The sequence below is a fragment of the Oncorhynchus mykiss genome, chromosome 9 (assembly GCF_013265735.2).
Source record: "Oncorhynchus mykiss isolate Arlee chromosome 9, USDA_OmykA_1.1, whole genome shotgun sequence".
NCBI classification, from domain to species: Eukaryota; Metazoa; Chordata; class Actinopteri; order Salmoniformes; family Salmonidae; genus Oncorhynchus; species Oncorhynchus mykiss.
Window position 1 is genome coordinate 65,757,634 of NC_048573.1, and position 14,431 is coordinate 65,772,064.

Below are 14,431 nucleotides of genomic sequence, written 5' to 3' on the forward strand. Positions count from 1 at the left end.
ATAGGTTCAATGGGTAAGTCCTAAAACATGTGGACTAATGCTTTTCCCAGCTGATGACAGCGCCCCTATGGAGCAGCCAATCCCCTCAGAGGGGGAGTCAGAGGCCCCTCTGGCTGCAGAGGACTCCTCTGAAATTGTTGCTGCCTCTTCCAGCACAGATGTGTAAGTCCCTTCTCAGATACCCTAACAAAGGCATAGTGCTAGAAAAAAATAGATTTATTTTGGCAATACCTATATGTTAACAAGTCATACCCATATAACATTCACCACAAAATATTGATTTTTCAAACTCCCACTGTGCTACCAAGAGTTGCTAAATATCCTCAGATCATGAGGGCTGTAGTGCACTGCCCAGCATTACATGGGAGACATGCAGTTAGAGGTGTACTCCCAAATAGTCTTAGCTGGGTTTTATATTTTCTGTGTTTGTTCATGTTGGAGGAGTATAATGTATGGAGTATAATATGGAATAGAATTGAATTGAGTGCTTTAGTAATTTTACTTCTTGATCCACAAGCTAGGCCTTATTTGGATCCATTTACCTGCATGCTGTCTGTCTAATACTGAGTCTCTGCCTGCACAGGGAGAGCAGTGTAAGGGTCTGTGTTCTATGTAACTGTGTGGAGCGCAGCCTGCACGGACAACGGGAACTCAGACATTTTGGGCCATTTTCCTCCCGGCCCGCCCTGGATCCCTCCGCTTCCTCACTGCCAGGGCCCGGGAACGATGACCTGTCTTCCATCGGATTCTCAGACTCCGACGCATCCTGTCTGGCAGCACTCTTTGATGACACAGGTGGGATGCTGCTGTTACTCTGTTAATATCGATGCATAGTTACTTTAATAACTCTACCTACATGTACATAAACTCAGCAACAAAAATAAACATCCCTTTTTCAGGAACCTGTCTTTCAAAGATAATTTGTAAAAATCCAAATAACTTCACAGATCTTCATGGTAAAGGGTTTAAACACTTTCCCATGCTTGGTCAATGAACCATAAACAATTAATGTACATGTACCCGTGTAACGGTCGTTAAGACATTAACAGCTTAGACGGTAGGCAATTAATGTCACAGTTATGAAAACTTAGGACACTAAAGAGGCCTTTCTACTGACTCTGAAAAACACAAAAAGAAAGATGCACAGGGTCCCTGCTCATCTGTGTGAACGTGCCTTAGGCATGCTGCAAGGAGGCATGAGGACTGCAGATGTGGCCAGGGCAATAAATTGCAATGTCCGTACTGTGAGACGCCTAAGACAGCGCTACAGGGAGACAGGACAGACAGCTGATCGTCCTCTGTGGCAGACCACATGAAACACCTGCACAGGATCGGTACATCCGAACATCACACCTGCGGGACAGGAACAGGGTGGCAACAACAACTGCCCGAGATGCACCAGGAACACACAATCCCTCCATCAGTGCTCAGGCTGTCCGCAATAGGCTGAGAGAGGCTGGACTGAGGGCTTGTAGGCCTGTTTGTAAGGCAGGTCCTCGCCAGACATCACCGGCAACAACGTTGCCTATGGACACAAACCCACTGTCGCTGGACCAGATAGGACTGGCAAAAAGTGCTCTTCACTGACGAGTCACGGTTTTGTCTCGCCAGGGGTGATGGTCAGATTCGTGTTTATCGTCGAAGGAATGAGCGTTACACCGAGGCCTGTACTCTGGAGTGTGATCGATTTGGAGGTGGTGGGTCTGGGGCGGTGTGTCGCAGCATCATCGGACTGAGCTTGTTGTCATTGCAGGCAATCTCAATGCTGTGCGTTACATGGAAGACATCCTCCTCCCTCATGTGGTACCCTTCCTGCAGGCTCATCCTGACATGACCCTCCAGCATGACAATGCCACCAGCCATACTGCTCATTCTGTGTGTGATTTCCTGCAAGGCAGGAATGCCAGTGTTCTGCCATGGCCAGCGAAGAGCCCGGATCTCAATCCCATTGAGCACGTCTGGGACCTGTTGGATCGGAGGGTGAGGGCTAGGGCCATTCCCCCCAGAAATGTCCGGGAACTTGCAGGTGCCTTTGTGCAAGAACTGACAAATATGGTGCAGTCCATGAGGAGGAGATGCACTGCAGTACTTAATGCAGCTGGTGGCCACACCAGATACTGACTGTTTACTTTTGATTTTGACCCCCGTTTGTTCAGGGACACATTATTCCATTTCTGTTAGTCACATGTCTGTGGAACTTGTTCAGTTTGTCTCAGTTGTTGGATCTTGTTATGTTCATACAAATATTTACACATGTTAAGTTTGCTGAAAATAAACGCAGTTGACAGTGAGAGGACGTTTTTTTTTTTTTCTTGAGTTTATTACCTCATTTACCTCGATTTACTGGTGCTCTCGCACATTGACTCTGTACCCCCTGTACATAGCCTTGCTATTGTTATTTCACTGCTACTCTTTAATTATTTGTTACTTTCGTTTCTTTTTTAAGGTATTTTTCTTAACTGCATTGTTGGTTAAGGGCTTGTAATTAAGCATTTCACTGTAAGGTTGTATTTGGTGCATGTGACATACAATTTGATTTCAAACATCTCATCACATTTTGATTTAGTTTTTTTACTCGAGTTGCCTTCTTGGTCAGGTCTCCTTTGAGAAAGAGGTATTTTGACCCCAATGGGACTACCTGGTAAAATAAAGGTTACATTAAAATACCTTATACCCACCGTTGATATTATACACAGTGTGCACCCTGCACAGTAAACCTATCCCAAAACCATATTGGAAAGGGTTTAATCAAAATTCTCTAGGCATTTGTTTTAGATCTAATCCCATTTCACCTCCCATTCTCTGTTGTAGTTTTAAAGCAAATTGATTGATCCAGGAGAGATATAATCCTGATCAGAAGCGAGGAACCATACAGATGAGAAGTGTCTAATCGTGTGTTGTGGTGAACAGGGGGCTGCTGGGTGCATCACTGGTGTGCTGTGTGGTCAGAGGGAGTGAAGCAGGCGGAGGAGGCTGAAGAGGAGCTGGAGAATGTGGACAAGGCCGTCATCTCAGGGACACAGCGGGTAGGTTAAACAAATGACACCTCTGATAGAAATCTGTGCAAGCTCTGAAGTCACAATTTGGCGATTGTTCTTGGAATAAACATGTAGGCACCCTAGAGTGGTACAGTTGAAGAACAAAATATATATATACACCATCTGGAAGTAATAGTTAAGAATTCTAATTAATTTCAATTGTGGGATCCTGAAATTCTTCCTACTGGCACTGTCTCTGACCCGTAACCTTGTCTTTGAACCTTCCTTCTAGCTGTGTGAATATTGCAAGCGTCTGGGTGCTACCATCCGCTGCCATGCTGAGGGCTGCTCACGGTTCTACCACTTCCCCTGCTCTGCTGCCAGCGGATCCTTCCAGTCCATGAAGCTCCTGGCTCTCCTCTGTCCAGAGCACGTGGACAAGGCTGAGGAGATGGGTAAGGACACCTCCCAATCTAGTTGAGGTCAAAGCCCAAACTCGATTATTAGGTTATGCTTTGTAACAGTGAGGTGTGTGTGTCCTCTGTGCTTTGTGTAACGATTTGGTCACTTGGTTTGCTAACTATGGTTTGTCTGCCCTCCAGCGGGTGAGGAGGCGTGGTGCGCTGTCTGTGATTCTGCGGGGGAGCTGCTAAACCTGCTGTTCTGTACAGGCTGTGGGCAGCACTACCACGCCTCCTGTCTGGAGATCAGTGCCACGCCCATACAGAGATCAGGGTGGCAGTGCCCGGAGTGTAAAGTGTGCCAGACATGCAGGTGAGTGTCTCTTTGCTGCCCAATCTCACATTACACATTTTTTGGTAATATTTTTGTTTAAAATGGGAAAAGCTCTCAATTTTTTACTTGTAAAATACATTTTCTGTTCACTGAATTGATGTGGGATTTGGGAGACTGTGAAGAGCCGTTCCTGAACACTATCTACCATGACAATCTACTACCACATGCTCTCAATCAGTAGGGGCAGGGGTTTCCCTGATCATGTGACATTACCAGGGGGAAAAAGTCTTGGCAGTTGTCAAAGTCTATTGGGTCTTAGAAACGAGGCATGTAGCTGTCATTGAATAGGTCGACTCTGGAGGGTAAAATTTGGGTTCTCACATTTTCCAGGCAACCAGGGGAAGACTCCATGATGTTAGTATGTGATGCCTGTGATAAGGGCTACCACACCTTCTGTCTCCAGCCAGCCATGACCTCTCTTCCCTCCGACACATGGAAGTGCAGAGTAAGACCATGTCTCACCTCCACTGACGATAGTCTCCTCTGTTAGGGAAGAAGGATAACGCTGCACTATAAAGGCCTAGAAGTCCTTTCCCATATGTTGACCATGTCTTACTGTAAATGGTTCATGTTATTGCTTTGTTTTTGCTTTTTAGAGGTTTTCAATGGAAACATTTGAATGACAATTACTTCTGTAAATTAAAATAAGGGTATGCAGAAATATAATATTTTTTCAGTACGTGATAAATTCTGAAAATGTATCAGTTTGTGTTTCCTGTGTGAATTACTCATTTAATTTCCCCCATGTATTCCTCATATCAGAGGTGTCGGGTGTGTGTGGACTGTGGTGCTCATGGTCTGACGCTGCCCGGCTCAACCCACTGGTTTGACAACTATGCCGTGTGTGAGGGCTGCCAACGTACCCGCAGCTCTATGTGTGGTGTCTGCAGCAAAGCCTCGGAACCACCCGTCATGCTGCCGCGCTGCATCAGCTGCCTCAGGTACGTCTCCTGCCCCCAGGTACGTCTCCTGCCCCCAGGTACGTCTCCTGCCCCCAGGTACGTCTCCTGCCCCCAGGTACGTCTCCTGCCTCAGAATGATTAAATTGGCAAGTTAATAAACCTTTTTCATCAAGTTGTCACACTGTATTTGACAGTGACCCGGCCTAGACACCAGCAGACGTTGATAACTACCACTATTTATGTAGCATTTGGCCCACTTTAATTCATCCATTCTTGACCAATCCTCTGTCGTCTTCCTAGGTGGGTTCACAGTGAATGCTCCTCTATATCAGAGCCACCTGAGGAAAAGTGTATCTGTTCGCTCTGCCGAGACAGAGAGCCTCTGGCAGACCCTGTCACACAGACAGACATGGTGGAAATGCAGATTACAGAGAAAGACCGGTCTGAGGTGACGATAGAAGGACAGACTGACACATTGGCTGAGATGACACTCCAGACAGAAGCAGCGGGTGAGGTGACGATAGAAGGACAGACAGACACATTGGCTGAGATGACACTCCAGACAGAAGCAGCGGGTGAGGTGACGATAGAAGGACAGACTGACACATTGGCTGCGATGACACTCCAGACAGAAGCAGCGGGTGAAGCTACGATAGGACAGACGGACGTGTCCAAGATGACCGGGGTACAGACGAAGACCAAGTCGGACGAGGAGGTGCCCATGGAGCTGGGTACGTTGACTGGACTGCTTTCTGTTGTCCTTGATAAAATGGTCTACAGATATTGATAGAAGGGTAGAGTTGACTGCTCCATCTCTGACAGAGCAAAATGATTAACTCTACCCTCGTTTTATCTTATCTAAGCCACCCTGACTCAATGTAATTTCTGGGATGCACTAAAGAATGGTATAGAATCTGAGTGTATGGTGTTAGTGGTGTGATGAAGATGATTTTGTCTTTTCAACAGGGACGGAGGCTGAAGTGGTAGAAACAACAGGGGTAGAGGAGGGGCCTCAGCTGGGAACGGAGGAAGTCCCTGCAGAACAGCCCATGGGCCAGGCTGAGGTTATAGAACAATGTGAAACAACAGAACAACAGGAGGCTTCTAGTTTACCTGTGGATGAGAGGCCAGAGAAGGCTCCTAGTCCGCCACCCCAACCCCAGGCCAGCCATGTCCTTGAGTCTCCGGAGTCACCAGAACAGCAACCGCCACAGTGGCCAGAGCCAGCAGCAGTAGTAGAGCTGGGCCCTGTGCACAGAAAGGAGAAGAATGGGGAGAACCAGGAAGTCAAACCCTCAACACAGCAGCAGACCAAACTGGAGGAGAAGAGAAGCAGTGAGGGCGTGTCTACCACCTCGCCAGAGTCACCAGCCCCTCCCATCTCCACGCAAGAGGTGGAGCATGTTTCCGTGGACACAGAGGAGGTGGGGCTAAAGGAGGAAGCTGCAAGGAACCCAAAGCAGGAGCGCTCAGGGTCTCCTCCTGCTCCATGTGCCGACACACAGGAGACTGCTCCTACTGTGGACATGGAGGTCAGGGCTACTCACTCTGAGGAAGAGGAGGAGTTTGGAGAACAGGAGGAGCAGGGGAAGGATGCAGACAGAGATGGTCATCATAGTCATCACAGAAGGGTTAAGATCAAGCAGGAACCCCAGGAGCAGAGGAAGCCTGATCAGCTCCTCCTGGATGAGATGTCCAATCAGAGCCATCCGAGTCACGGGGACGAGAGCAGTTCTGGCTTCCTGGGCTCCCCGACCGAAGGGGAGGCAGAGCCCGATGCACAGCTCTCCATGGAGCTCAGCCTCATACCCACCGAACGCTCGCGTTCCGACTCCCTGCTCACTGAGACAGACGATTCGCTGCCCTTTGACCCCCTCAAACCAGACGGGGAGAAGAAGAGGAGAGGCTCGCCGGGACGCTCCAGGGTCAAACAAGTAAGGTCCAGTAACAGGTCATAGACAGACTTTGGAATGAGTGTTAACTGCCATGGAGCAGAAGGCCATTTTACAGTGATAATGAGCTTCCAAAACTGTCTCTGCAAATGCTTCTGTGTTGGGTGATAGCTAGATTCAGTATGTGAGGTATTGGCATGGTTGGTGTTGGTCTTTTCAGGGGCGGGGCAGCAGCAGTTTCCCGGGGAAGCGGCGGCCTCGTGGTGGTGGTGGTGGTGGCGGCGGCGGCGGCGGTGGAAGGGGCCGTGGAGGTAGGAACCGCCTCAAAGCCATGGCCTCCTGCATCGACGCGTTCCTGGTGAGTTGAACTGACCGACGATACATAAACATTCAGACACTTTCATCCATCATCCATCCATTCACTCACTCATTGGATTGTGTCATCAAATGTTGACATTGAACTTTACAGTATATACAACCCACAGCAGCAATTTATCACAGAGATCTTGAATGTTTGGAGCTTGATCTCTGTCTAAAGTTCATTTGACACAAACCACTTGATTGGAACTTGACTGTATCAGAATATAATACATTCTATGTATAATACTTTCCCAGTGGTGGAAAAAGTACCCAATTGTCATACTTAAGTAAAAGTAAAGATACCTTTTATACAAAAGGACTCAGGTAAAAGTGTAAGTCACCCAGTAAAATACTATTTGAGTAAAAGTATTTGGTTTTAAATCTACTTAAGTATCAAAAGTAAAAGTATAAATCATTTCACATTTCTTATATTAAGCAAATCAGACGGCACGATTTTCAGTTTTTTTTAACGGATAGCCAGGGGCGCACTGCAACACTCAGACAATTTACAAATGAAGCATTTTGTATTTATTGAGTCCGCCAGATCGGAGGCAGTAGGGATCACCAGGGATTTTCTCTTGATGAGTGCGTGAATTCTTGTCCTGCTAAGCATTCCAAATGTAACAAGTACTTTTGGGTGTCAGGGAAAATGTATGGAGTAAAAAGTACATTTATTTTCTTTAGGAATGTAGTGAAGTAAAAGCTGTCAAAAATATAAATAGTAAAGTACAGATACTACTTAAAATTACTTTTTAAGTATTTTTACTTAAGTACTTTACACCACGGTTCCTTTCCCCAGCTGAGCATGACAGCAGCAGACACTGGACTCAGTAAAGAGGAAGAGGAGGGGGAGGAAGATGAGGCTATGCAGAACACAGTGGTGCTCTTCTCAAACACTGATAAATTTGTCCTGCTTCAGGTAATGGCTTCATGCTTTTCCGTTTGACATTTCCCAGTTACCCTGTGGCATTTACCATGTCAGATAGTCTTAGACATTTAAGAACCTTTGCTGTAACTCAAGCTGACAGGGTTTTTTTCTTCTCTCTTTCTCTCCCCAACAGGACATGTGTGTGGTGTGTGGCAGTTTTGGGAAAGGTGTGGAGGGGCAGCTTCTGGCGTGTGCTCAGTGTGCCCAGTGTTACCATCCATACTGTGTGAACAGCAAAGTAAGCATTCAACCTCTTTATTCTTTAGAACTTCTTATTTAAGCAGACGCATTCGCCACGGATAGTCTCCCTAATAATAAAACATGTCATTGTTATAGCACCTTTTGCATACCTATAGATGCTTTACAGTAGGCCACTATAAGAAATCAAAATCAAGGGTTCAAGTGTTGCAACAACACATCTGGCTTCCTGATGACATTTTCAGGAATGAAAGATGTAAATCTCTTTTTGATTTTCCACGCTATGCCCCTCTTGTCTCCCTCCTACAGATGACTAAGATGATGCTGCGTAAGGGCTGGCGTTGTCTGGAATGTATCGTGTGTGAGGTGTGTGGCAAAGCCTCAGACCCGGCCCGCCTGCTGCTCTGTGACGACTGTGACGTCAGCTACCACACCTACTGCCTGGACCCGCCCCTACACACTGTACCCAAGGGCGGGTGGAAGTGCAAATGGTACAACTCTTTCATTCATTTAACCTTTATTCATGCAGGTTATTCTCATTGAAAAATAACATCTATTTTACAAGAGACACCTGTTTGAGACGGCAGCCAACTCTCACCATCCATGACACTCCCTGTTCAGTCATTTTGGATCTGAAAAGGTACAGATGAAAATGAACTGAAATGGAGAGTCTGCATGATATGCATGAAAGTCCTGCTGCTAAGCTTGAAAGTTCAGTCCTCTGCCTCACTCTGCCCATAACATCCTCTTCCATCTCTGGATTTCACCTGAATTTTGACTTGGTCTGATAGGTGATGAACTTTAACCTGATGGCTCATTGGCCTATTTGCTTTTGTCAATCAAATGTACTTGTACACCCCTTTTTTTAAAAGGTTGTTTTGTGATTTATTGATTCATTAATTGGTTGTTCCCTGTTTAGGTGTGTGTCCTGTATGCAGTGTGGTGCCAGCAGCCCAGGGTTCCACTGTGAGTGGCAGAACAACTACACCCACTGTGGCCCCTGTGCCAGCCTGGTCACCTGCCCTGTCTGCAGGGAGAACTTCATGGAGGAGGAGCTGCTGCTGCAGTGCCAACACTGTGACCGGTGGGTACCACTCATTACAACTACACAAACATACATACAGTAGATATCTGAAAGATTGTTTCCAGTCTCGTACTTCTCATCTGTGGGTTGTGGCTGTTTACACAGAGCCCTGTGAATTCTCTCTGAACACTGCTTCAGGGAATAATTTTCTCGCTGCATGTAGTGCTGAAAGGTGCTGCCCCCTCCCCATGGACTCACACACTGGTCCCTTATAGTGCTGGTGGCTTGTCAACCAGTACAGAGGGAAGATTAGGGTTCTGCCTGAACACTAGTTGGTATGGGCTGACACATTTTTGGTCTGACACATTTTTGCTGGTATCTTAACTCTCTTGGTAGAATGGACAATTCTCCCATCTCCAAATGTGAAAGCTCTGTTGCTTGGTGTGTCATTCAAATTGTGTACTTCTTTCATATTTAGTTTACTGACATAGCTATCAAGCCATTTTGCACCACACACTGTCTGTGTACATGCAGTTTCAATCACAGCAGATCCTAAGGTTTCAACTATAAAGATCTCCGTATCAGAAGCAGATTGGTTTAGAAACAGTGTAATGTAACTGCACTATCTCTGTGTTTACATTTTCCTCTGTTTAATTTGTTCATTTTTATGAGAACAGTCTTTTAACCCAATGGTAAGTGCATTGACAAATGGCACATTTTGATCTCCTTCCATACCGGTCCTGTGGATATTTGCCCGGAAATTGCGCCCTCTTCTGGTTGTCTTGAGAACGTGACTTGTTGGTGCCTTTTCTCTGCTGCTCAGTGAAACTCACTTGCATTCCATTCCATCTGTTATTGGCCCGACAGACGTATTTTCGCCAAAAAAAATGTATATTGCCGACAAAAGTCAGCACAGTACAAGCAGTCAAAGCCAACGGTTTCTCCCTACCATACAGACAGGCTGTATCTAGCAACTTGAAAGATAACACTGCATCCGGGAGAACCATGTCGTACTTGTGCATCCTATTGTACCTGTGTTCGAAATCAATGATGTAGTCCGTTATTGCAACCCGGAATACCTCTAGTGTCACAGGCCGGCGCATAGCCTGTGGCAAAAATGAGGGGACGCGAACAACAAGTATAGGCCAATCAAAAGGTTCTTTATTGTAAACCAAAACTTAACTTTAAACAAAGAAAAAGGAATGAGGTGTGAAAGTATCATAATGTGAGGTGTATGTAAAGTGCAGGCATGTGTGAATCTGTGTGTGTGAATGACTGAGCGAAAACTATGCAAAACTACAAAGGAACAAACAAAACAGGATCATACCTGGAGGAGCAGAGAGAGTGATTAGTGAAGCCGTTTAAATACCCTGAGCCCAGGTGACTCCAATCACTAAGGACCCTCCTCTGCCTGCAGGAGGAAGCGCCCCTGCACTGCAGAGGGGCCGTGACACTAGTAACACTGTCAAAGTTTGAATATGGCTCGTAGGCACAGTCTTTCTCTTCTTTAAGAAATACAGAATCAAAGTTCCCATACCGTCATCCTTGTTCAAATCCTTCAGGGATATTTCCAGTGCTGTATCTCTCACTCTTCCCTCGAGCAATAATACCACCGATAGTGCTTGCTTTTTCTCGTCCAGATTAGTAACCCATGTTCAGATTCCAAGTCCAACTTTCATAGGACTTCTTCTCGTCAAGGTGAGGGGGCCCATTGTAGTTATTAGCCATCCTCTGCTACCAATGTTAACTTCAAATGATACAACGACTAGGTTCCAGTTTAACAACGTTTACTTCACCGTATTTCCACAGTACACCTTCACACTTCAGCCAGGTCCATCTCCAGTGAGACTACGGAGCAGGCGTACTAATAACAGAGTGATAGCACCGTAATAACAGAAATATAGGGATACTTAAAACATGAACTTAACACATGGTTCTTGAAGTTCCAAACCATGTTAATGTTTTATCAGAATAAGAGCTCTATCCTGCATTGTTTCTCTTCATGCAGGTGGGTGCACGCTGTGTGTGAGAGTCTGTACACTGAGGACGAGGTGGAGCAGGCATCTGATGAGGGCTTTGCTTGCACATCCTGCACTCCCTACGTCCCCAAACCCATAGGCAAGTCTATCAACTTAAAACATATGAGTAGAAAAGGCGAACATTCAGTGACTTGTGGATTTCTCACATTGCTTCTCTGTCTGCAGTAACGGTGGATTCAACCTACATGACAGCCATGAAGATAAAAGAACCAGGTATGTTTTCGCCTCCTCAGTTTGTAATTCAGCTAACGTAAACTCACTCACTTTTGTACATCACCTTGGTTCGTACAATTGACCTTATTTTAGCGCCCGGAAAACGTAATGTCAATAGCATTGTAAAGCACAATTTCTCCCCTTTCCAACAAAATCCATGCCGAGACCGCCACGCTGCACGTTTCTGCATAATTCAACAAGGCAATGAGCTCCGTCGGGTCTTTCTTTTAAATGACGGGTGGGGAAGCGAAACTAATGCGTGGTGGAGCTCCATCTGTCCTACTTATCACCTTTAAAATGGAAATAAAACACTATAAAGAGTTTATATAATGTGTCATTACATACCTATTTAAAGTTTTGTGTCGAATTTGAATCGGGTTTTTAGGGCGGTGCCAAAGTGATCTTCAGAAGTAAACAGCGGCTTTTGAGAGTCATGATCGCTTGCAGTGATGACGCAAAAAATGACTAGGTATCCCCCTGTCACGTAGAGTAGGCCAGAAGGCTGAACTGGAAAACCTAACCTCCATCAAAATAAAAAGTTCTTCTGTGCAAGTGTGTTTATTTACAAAGTGATTCCGGAACAAAAACAACAGTACTGCCATCAAACATATACCTTATGGGAAAGCTAAAAACAATGCTCCATCCACAGCTCAATCCAAAATGCCTCTCCATGAACTGAAAGAGAGGCTCCTTTTGTAGGGCTAGCCCCTCAGAACAACACCAAATAATTAAGCAATTACCTATACAAACCTACATTTTCCATTTAACTAAACATACTAAAGTATATACATTGCAACATGTTTCTGAAACAATATCACAACCTAACATTTACAAAATTACATCACTACTGACAGTGTCTTTCAATATTCCCATTTACATTAATGAGCCATTTGGGACAGGCACTACAAAGTCAGCCCAATTTCCTTAGCTCGGGTCCTTATCCAGCATACCCGGAAGCTACAGAGATGGAGAGAGCGAGGAACAGAACAAACAAACGTGCTCATCCACAACATCGATAAGTATAATACATATTGCTTATATTAAACATGAACACTGACATAAGTGTGAAATGTATGTACTAAGACAGAGAAGTTAACTTGTGTGTCGACCCACATTGTTAACTCTGATAACGGAGCAGGGGGGAGTGATGAATGTGTGCGTGCGTTAAAGTACCAAATGCCGCCCGCGGTCAGTGACGAACTTCTACGTCACACCCCTTACCCCCGTCACTGTCCATGTCTTGTTTTTAAAGGATGAGTGCTACACCCGGTGGAGAGATTGTAAGACAGAAATAGTTGCTTTATGCGTGCTGTCCGTTACGACATGACACGCCACAATGTAACGGAGGGTCGGTTTTTAAAAACGTTTCTCCAATAGTATAGAGCCATTATCATGTCGATCAACGCTTGAATAGAAACCCAGTTCACACCCCAGATTTTGAAGTCAACACAGTCACTACAATCCCATTAGTTTTCTTTGCAGCCTCGTTTGAATGTCACGGTTGCACACATTTGTACGGAATGGGGTGAGTTTACGTTAATCTTACTTGCAATGACAACTTGGTATAGCATATTCACTGTTTGTATAGTTACATATCAGTCCATCTCCAAACACTTCCTCCTCCCCGTCTAGAGCCTCAGTTCTACCGGTTGGAGGGGGTGTGGCTGACCGAGACGGGAATGTCCCTACTGCGCAGGATTTCCATGTCTCCCCTACACAAGAGGCGGCAGCGGCGCTCTCGCCTGGGCATGCTGTGTGGTGATGGAGGACACGACAGCATGGAGCTAAAGGACGGGGATGGAGACGAAGGAAAAGGTGGGTGTTGCCATTTCTTTCTCCTCTTTCCATGATTTAACTGTCCAAGTGACGGGGGTTGTAAAGGAGAAGGATGAAGTCGGTTGCCCTTTGATACTGATCTATGGTCAGATTTGTATTTTTCCCCTAATGGATAAGAGTAGGGTTTGGTAAGCTAGCTGATCCCAGAACTGACCAACTTCTACCAACTGTGTCTACTTGCTTTAACAGGTCTGCTTGGATACAGTACATCAGGCATGTATTTGACTACCCACCCTGCCTTACCCTCTGAATTGACCTTTAATCCCAATCTGTTGTTCAAGGCTGTGGGGAGCCCATGGAGTGTGAGCCAGGAGTTCCTGGTGTTAAACAGGAGCCTTCAGGGAGCCCATACAGGGAGCTGGGAGCAGAGGGAGGTGCTGAGGGTATGGAGGAAGGCCTCCTCAAAGGAGTAGAAGAGACGGACGAGATAAAGAAGAGGAAGAGAAAACCCTACAGACCAGGTCAGAGGTCAACTCTAATTAAACATCTTGGGTAAAATAGTATTTATTTTCTTTGATTTGCTTGATTTGAGTTTGCCTGGTGCAATGAAACGTCCTGAAACGTCCTGAAAGTGCAGGTCTGGCACTCCACGTATTTGAAAGAAAACAGCTACTATTAGAGCCTAGGTCTGTCCAACAGACCCCTGTAGTGAGAGGATATCATTTGTCACTGCTCTATGATGGTCACATTCAAGCCAACTGCAATTCAACATTTTGAAATTGACTTTTTAAAACATTTTTATCTCCTGCAGGGATTGGTGGCTTCATGGTGCGTCAGAGAAAGTGTCACACACGGATGAAGAAGGGTCTGTTCCCCCATCTGTCTCATCTGGCTGGAGATGGAACTGTTACGACAGCCAGACCGACAAGAGAAAAGCCTGCCCTAGAGGAAGGCAAGTTACAGAAGCCATCTAAGTCAGAACATTTCAGTGTTTGACCACTATCTGATAGAGGTCAAATTCTAATTTCTTCAAGGAATATGATAAACCTTTGACGACCACTGCGGAAATAAGTGTTTTCATTCATATGTTTTAATGTGTCATCCTCCGGGATTTAAATGTTTATAGTGTGGATGTATGATTTATTTGTAATTAATGTTCCCTCTAAGCTGAGCGCGGTAGCCCTGAGACTGCCACGCAGAAATATCAGCCCACAGAGAGAAGCATGTGATTCAACTTCACTCAACTTTCTAGAGCAGTGGTCACCAACCGGTCAATTCCATCCGACTGGTCGATCTCCAAGGCATTCCTAGTTGATCTCCAAATAT

General features: G+C 45.6%; 1 protein-coding gene across 5 annotated transcripts in view; it reads left to right on the forward strand.

Annotated features, from left to right (window-relative positions):
- Positions 1–14,431, forward strand: part of LOC110532701 (histone-lysine N-methyltransferase 2D) — a 47,318-nt gene that overhangs the window by 3,137 nt on the left and 29,750 nt on the right. For all 5 annotated transcript variants that reach the window (XM_036988713.1, XM_036988716.1, XM_036988715.1 and 2 more), the window contains exons 3-21: positions 51–162; positions 584–795; positions 2,911–3,026; positions 3,271–3,433; positions 3,581–3,752; positions 4,104–4,218; positions 4,536–4,714; positions 4,976–5,406; positions 5,642–6,609; positions 6,788–6,925; positions 7,727–7,846; positions 7,989–8,093; positions 8,363–8,544; positions 8,973–9,137; positions 11,086–11,195; positions 11,282–11,329; positions 12,962–13,144; positions 13,447–13,626; positions 13,917–14,057. In XM_036988713.1, the coding sequence (XP_036844608.1) occupies positions 51–162; positions 584–795; positions 2,911–3,026; positions 3,271–3,433; positions 3,581–3,752; positions 4,104–4,218; positions 4,536–4,714; positions 4,976–5,406; positions 5,642–6,609; positions 6,788–6,925; positions 7,727–7,846; positions 7,989–8,093; positions 8,363–8,544; positions 8,973–9,137; positions 11,086–11,195; positions 11,282–11,329; positions 12,962–13,144; positions 13,447–13,626; positions 13,917–14,057 (3,840 nt within the window). The remainder of the gene's footprint in view (positions 1–50; positions 163–583; positions 796–2,910; positions 3,027–3,270; positions 3,434–3,580; positions 3,753–4,103; positions 4,219–4,535; positions 4,715–4,975; positions 5,407–5,641; positions 6,610–6,787; positions 6,926–7,726; positions 7,847–7,988; positions 8,094–8,362; positions 8,545–8,972; positions 9,138–11,085; positions 11,196–11,281; positions 11,330–12,961; positions 13,145–13,446; positions 13,627–13,916; positions 14,058–14,431) is intronic.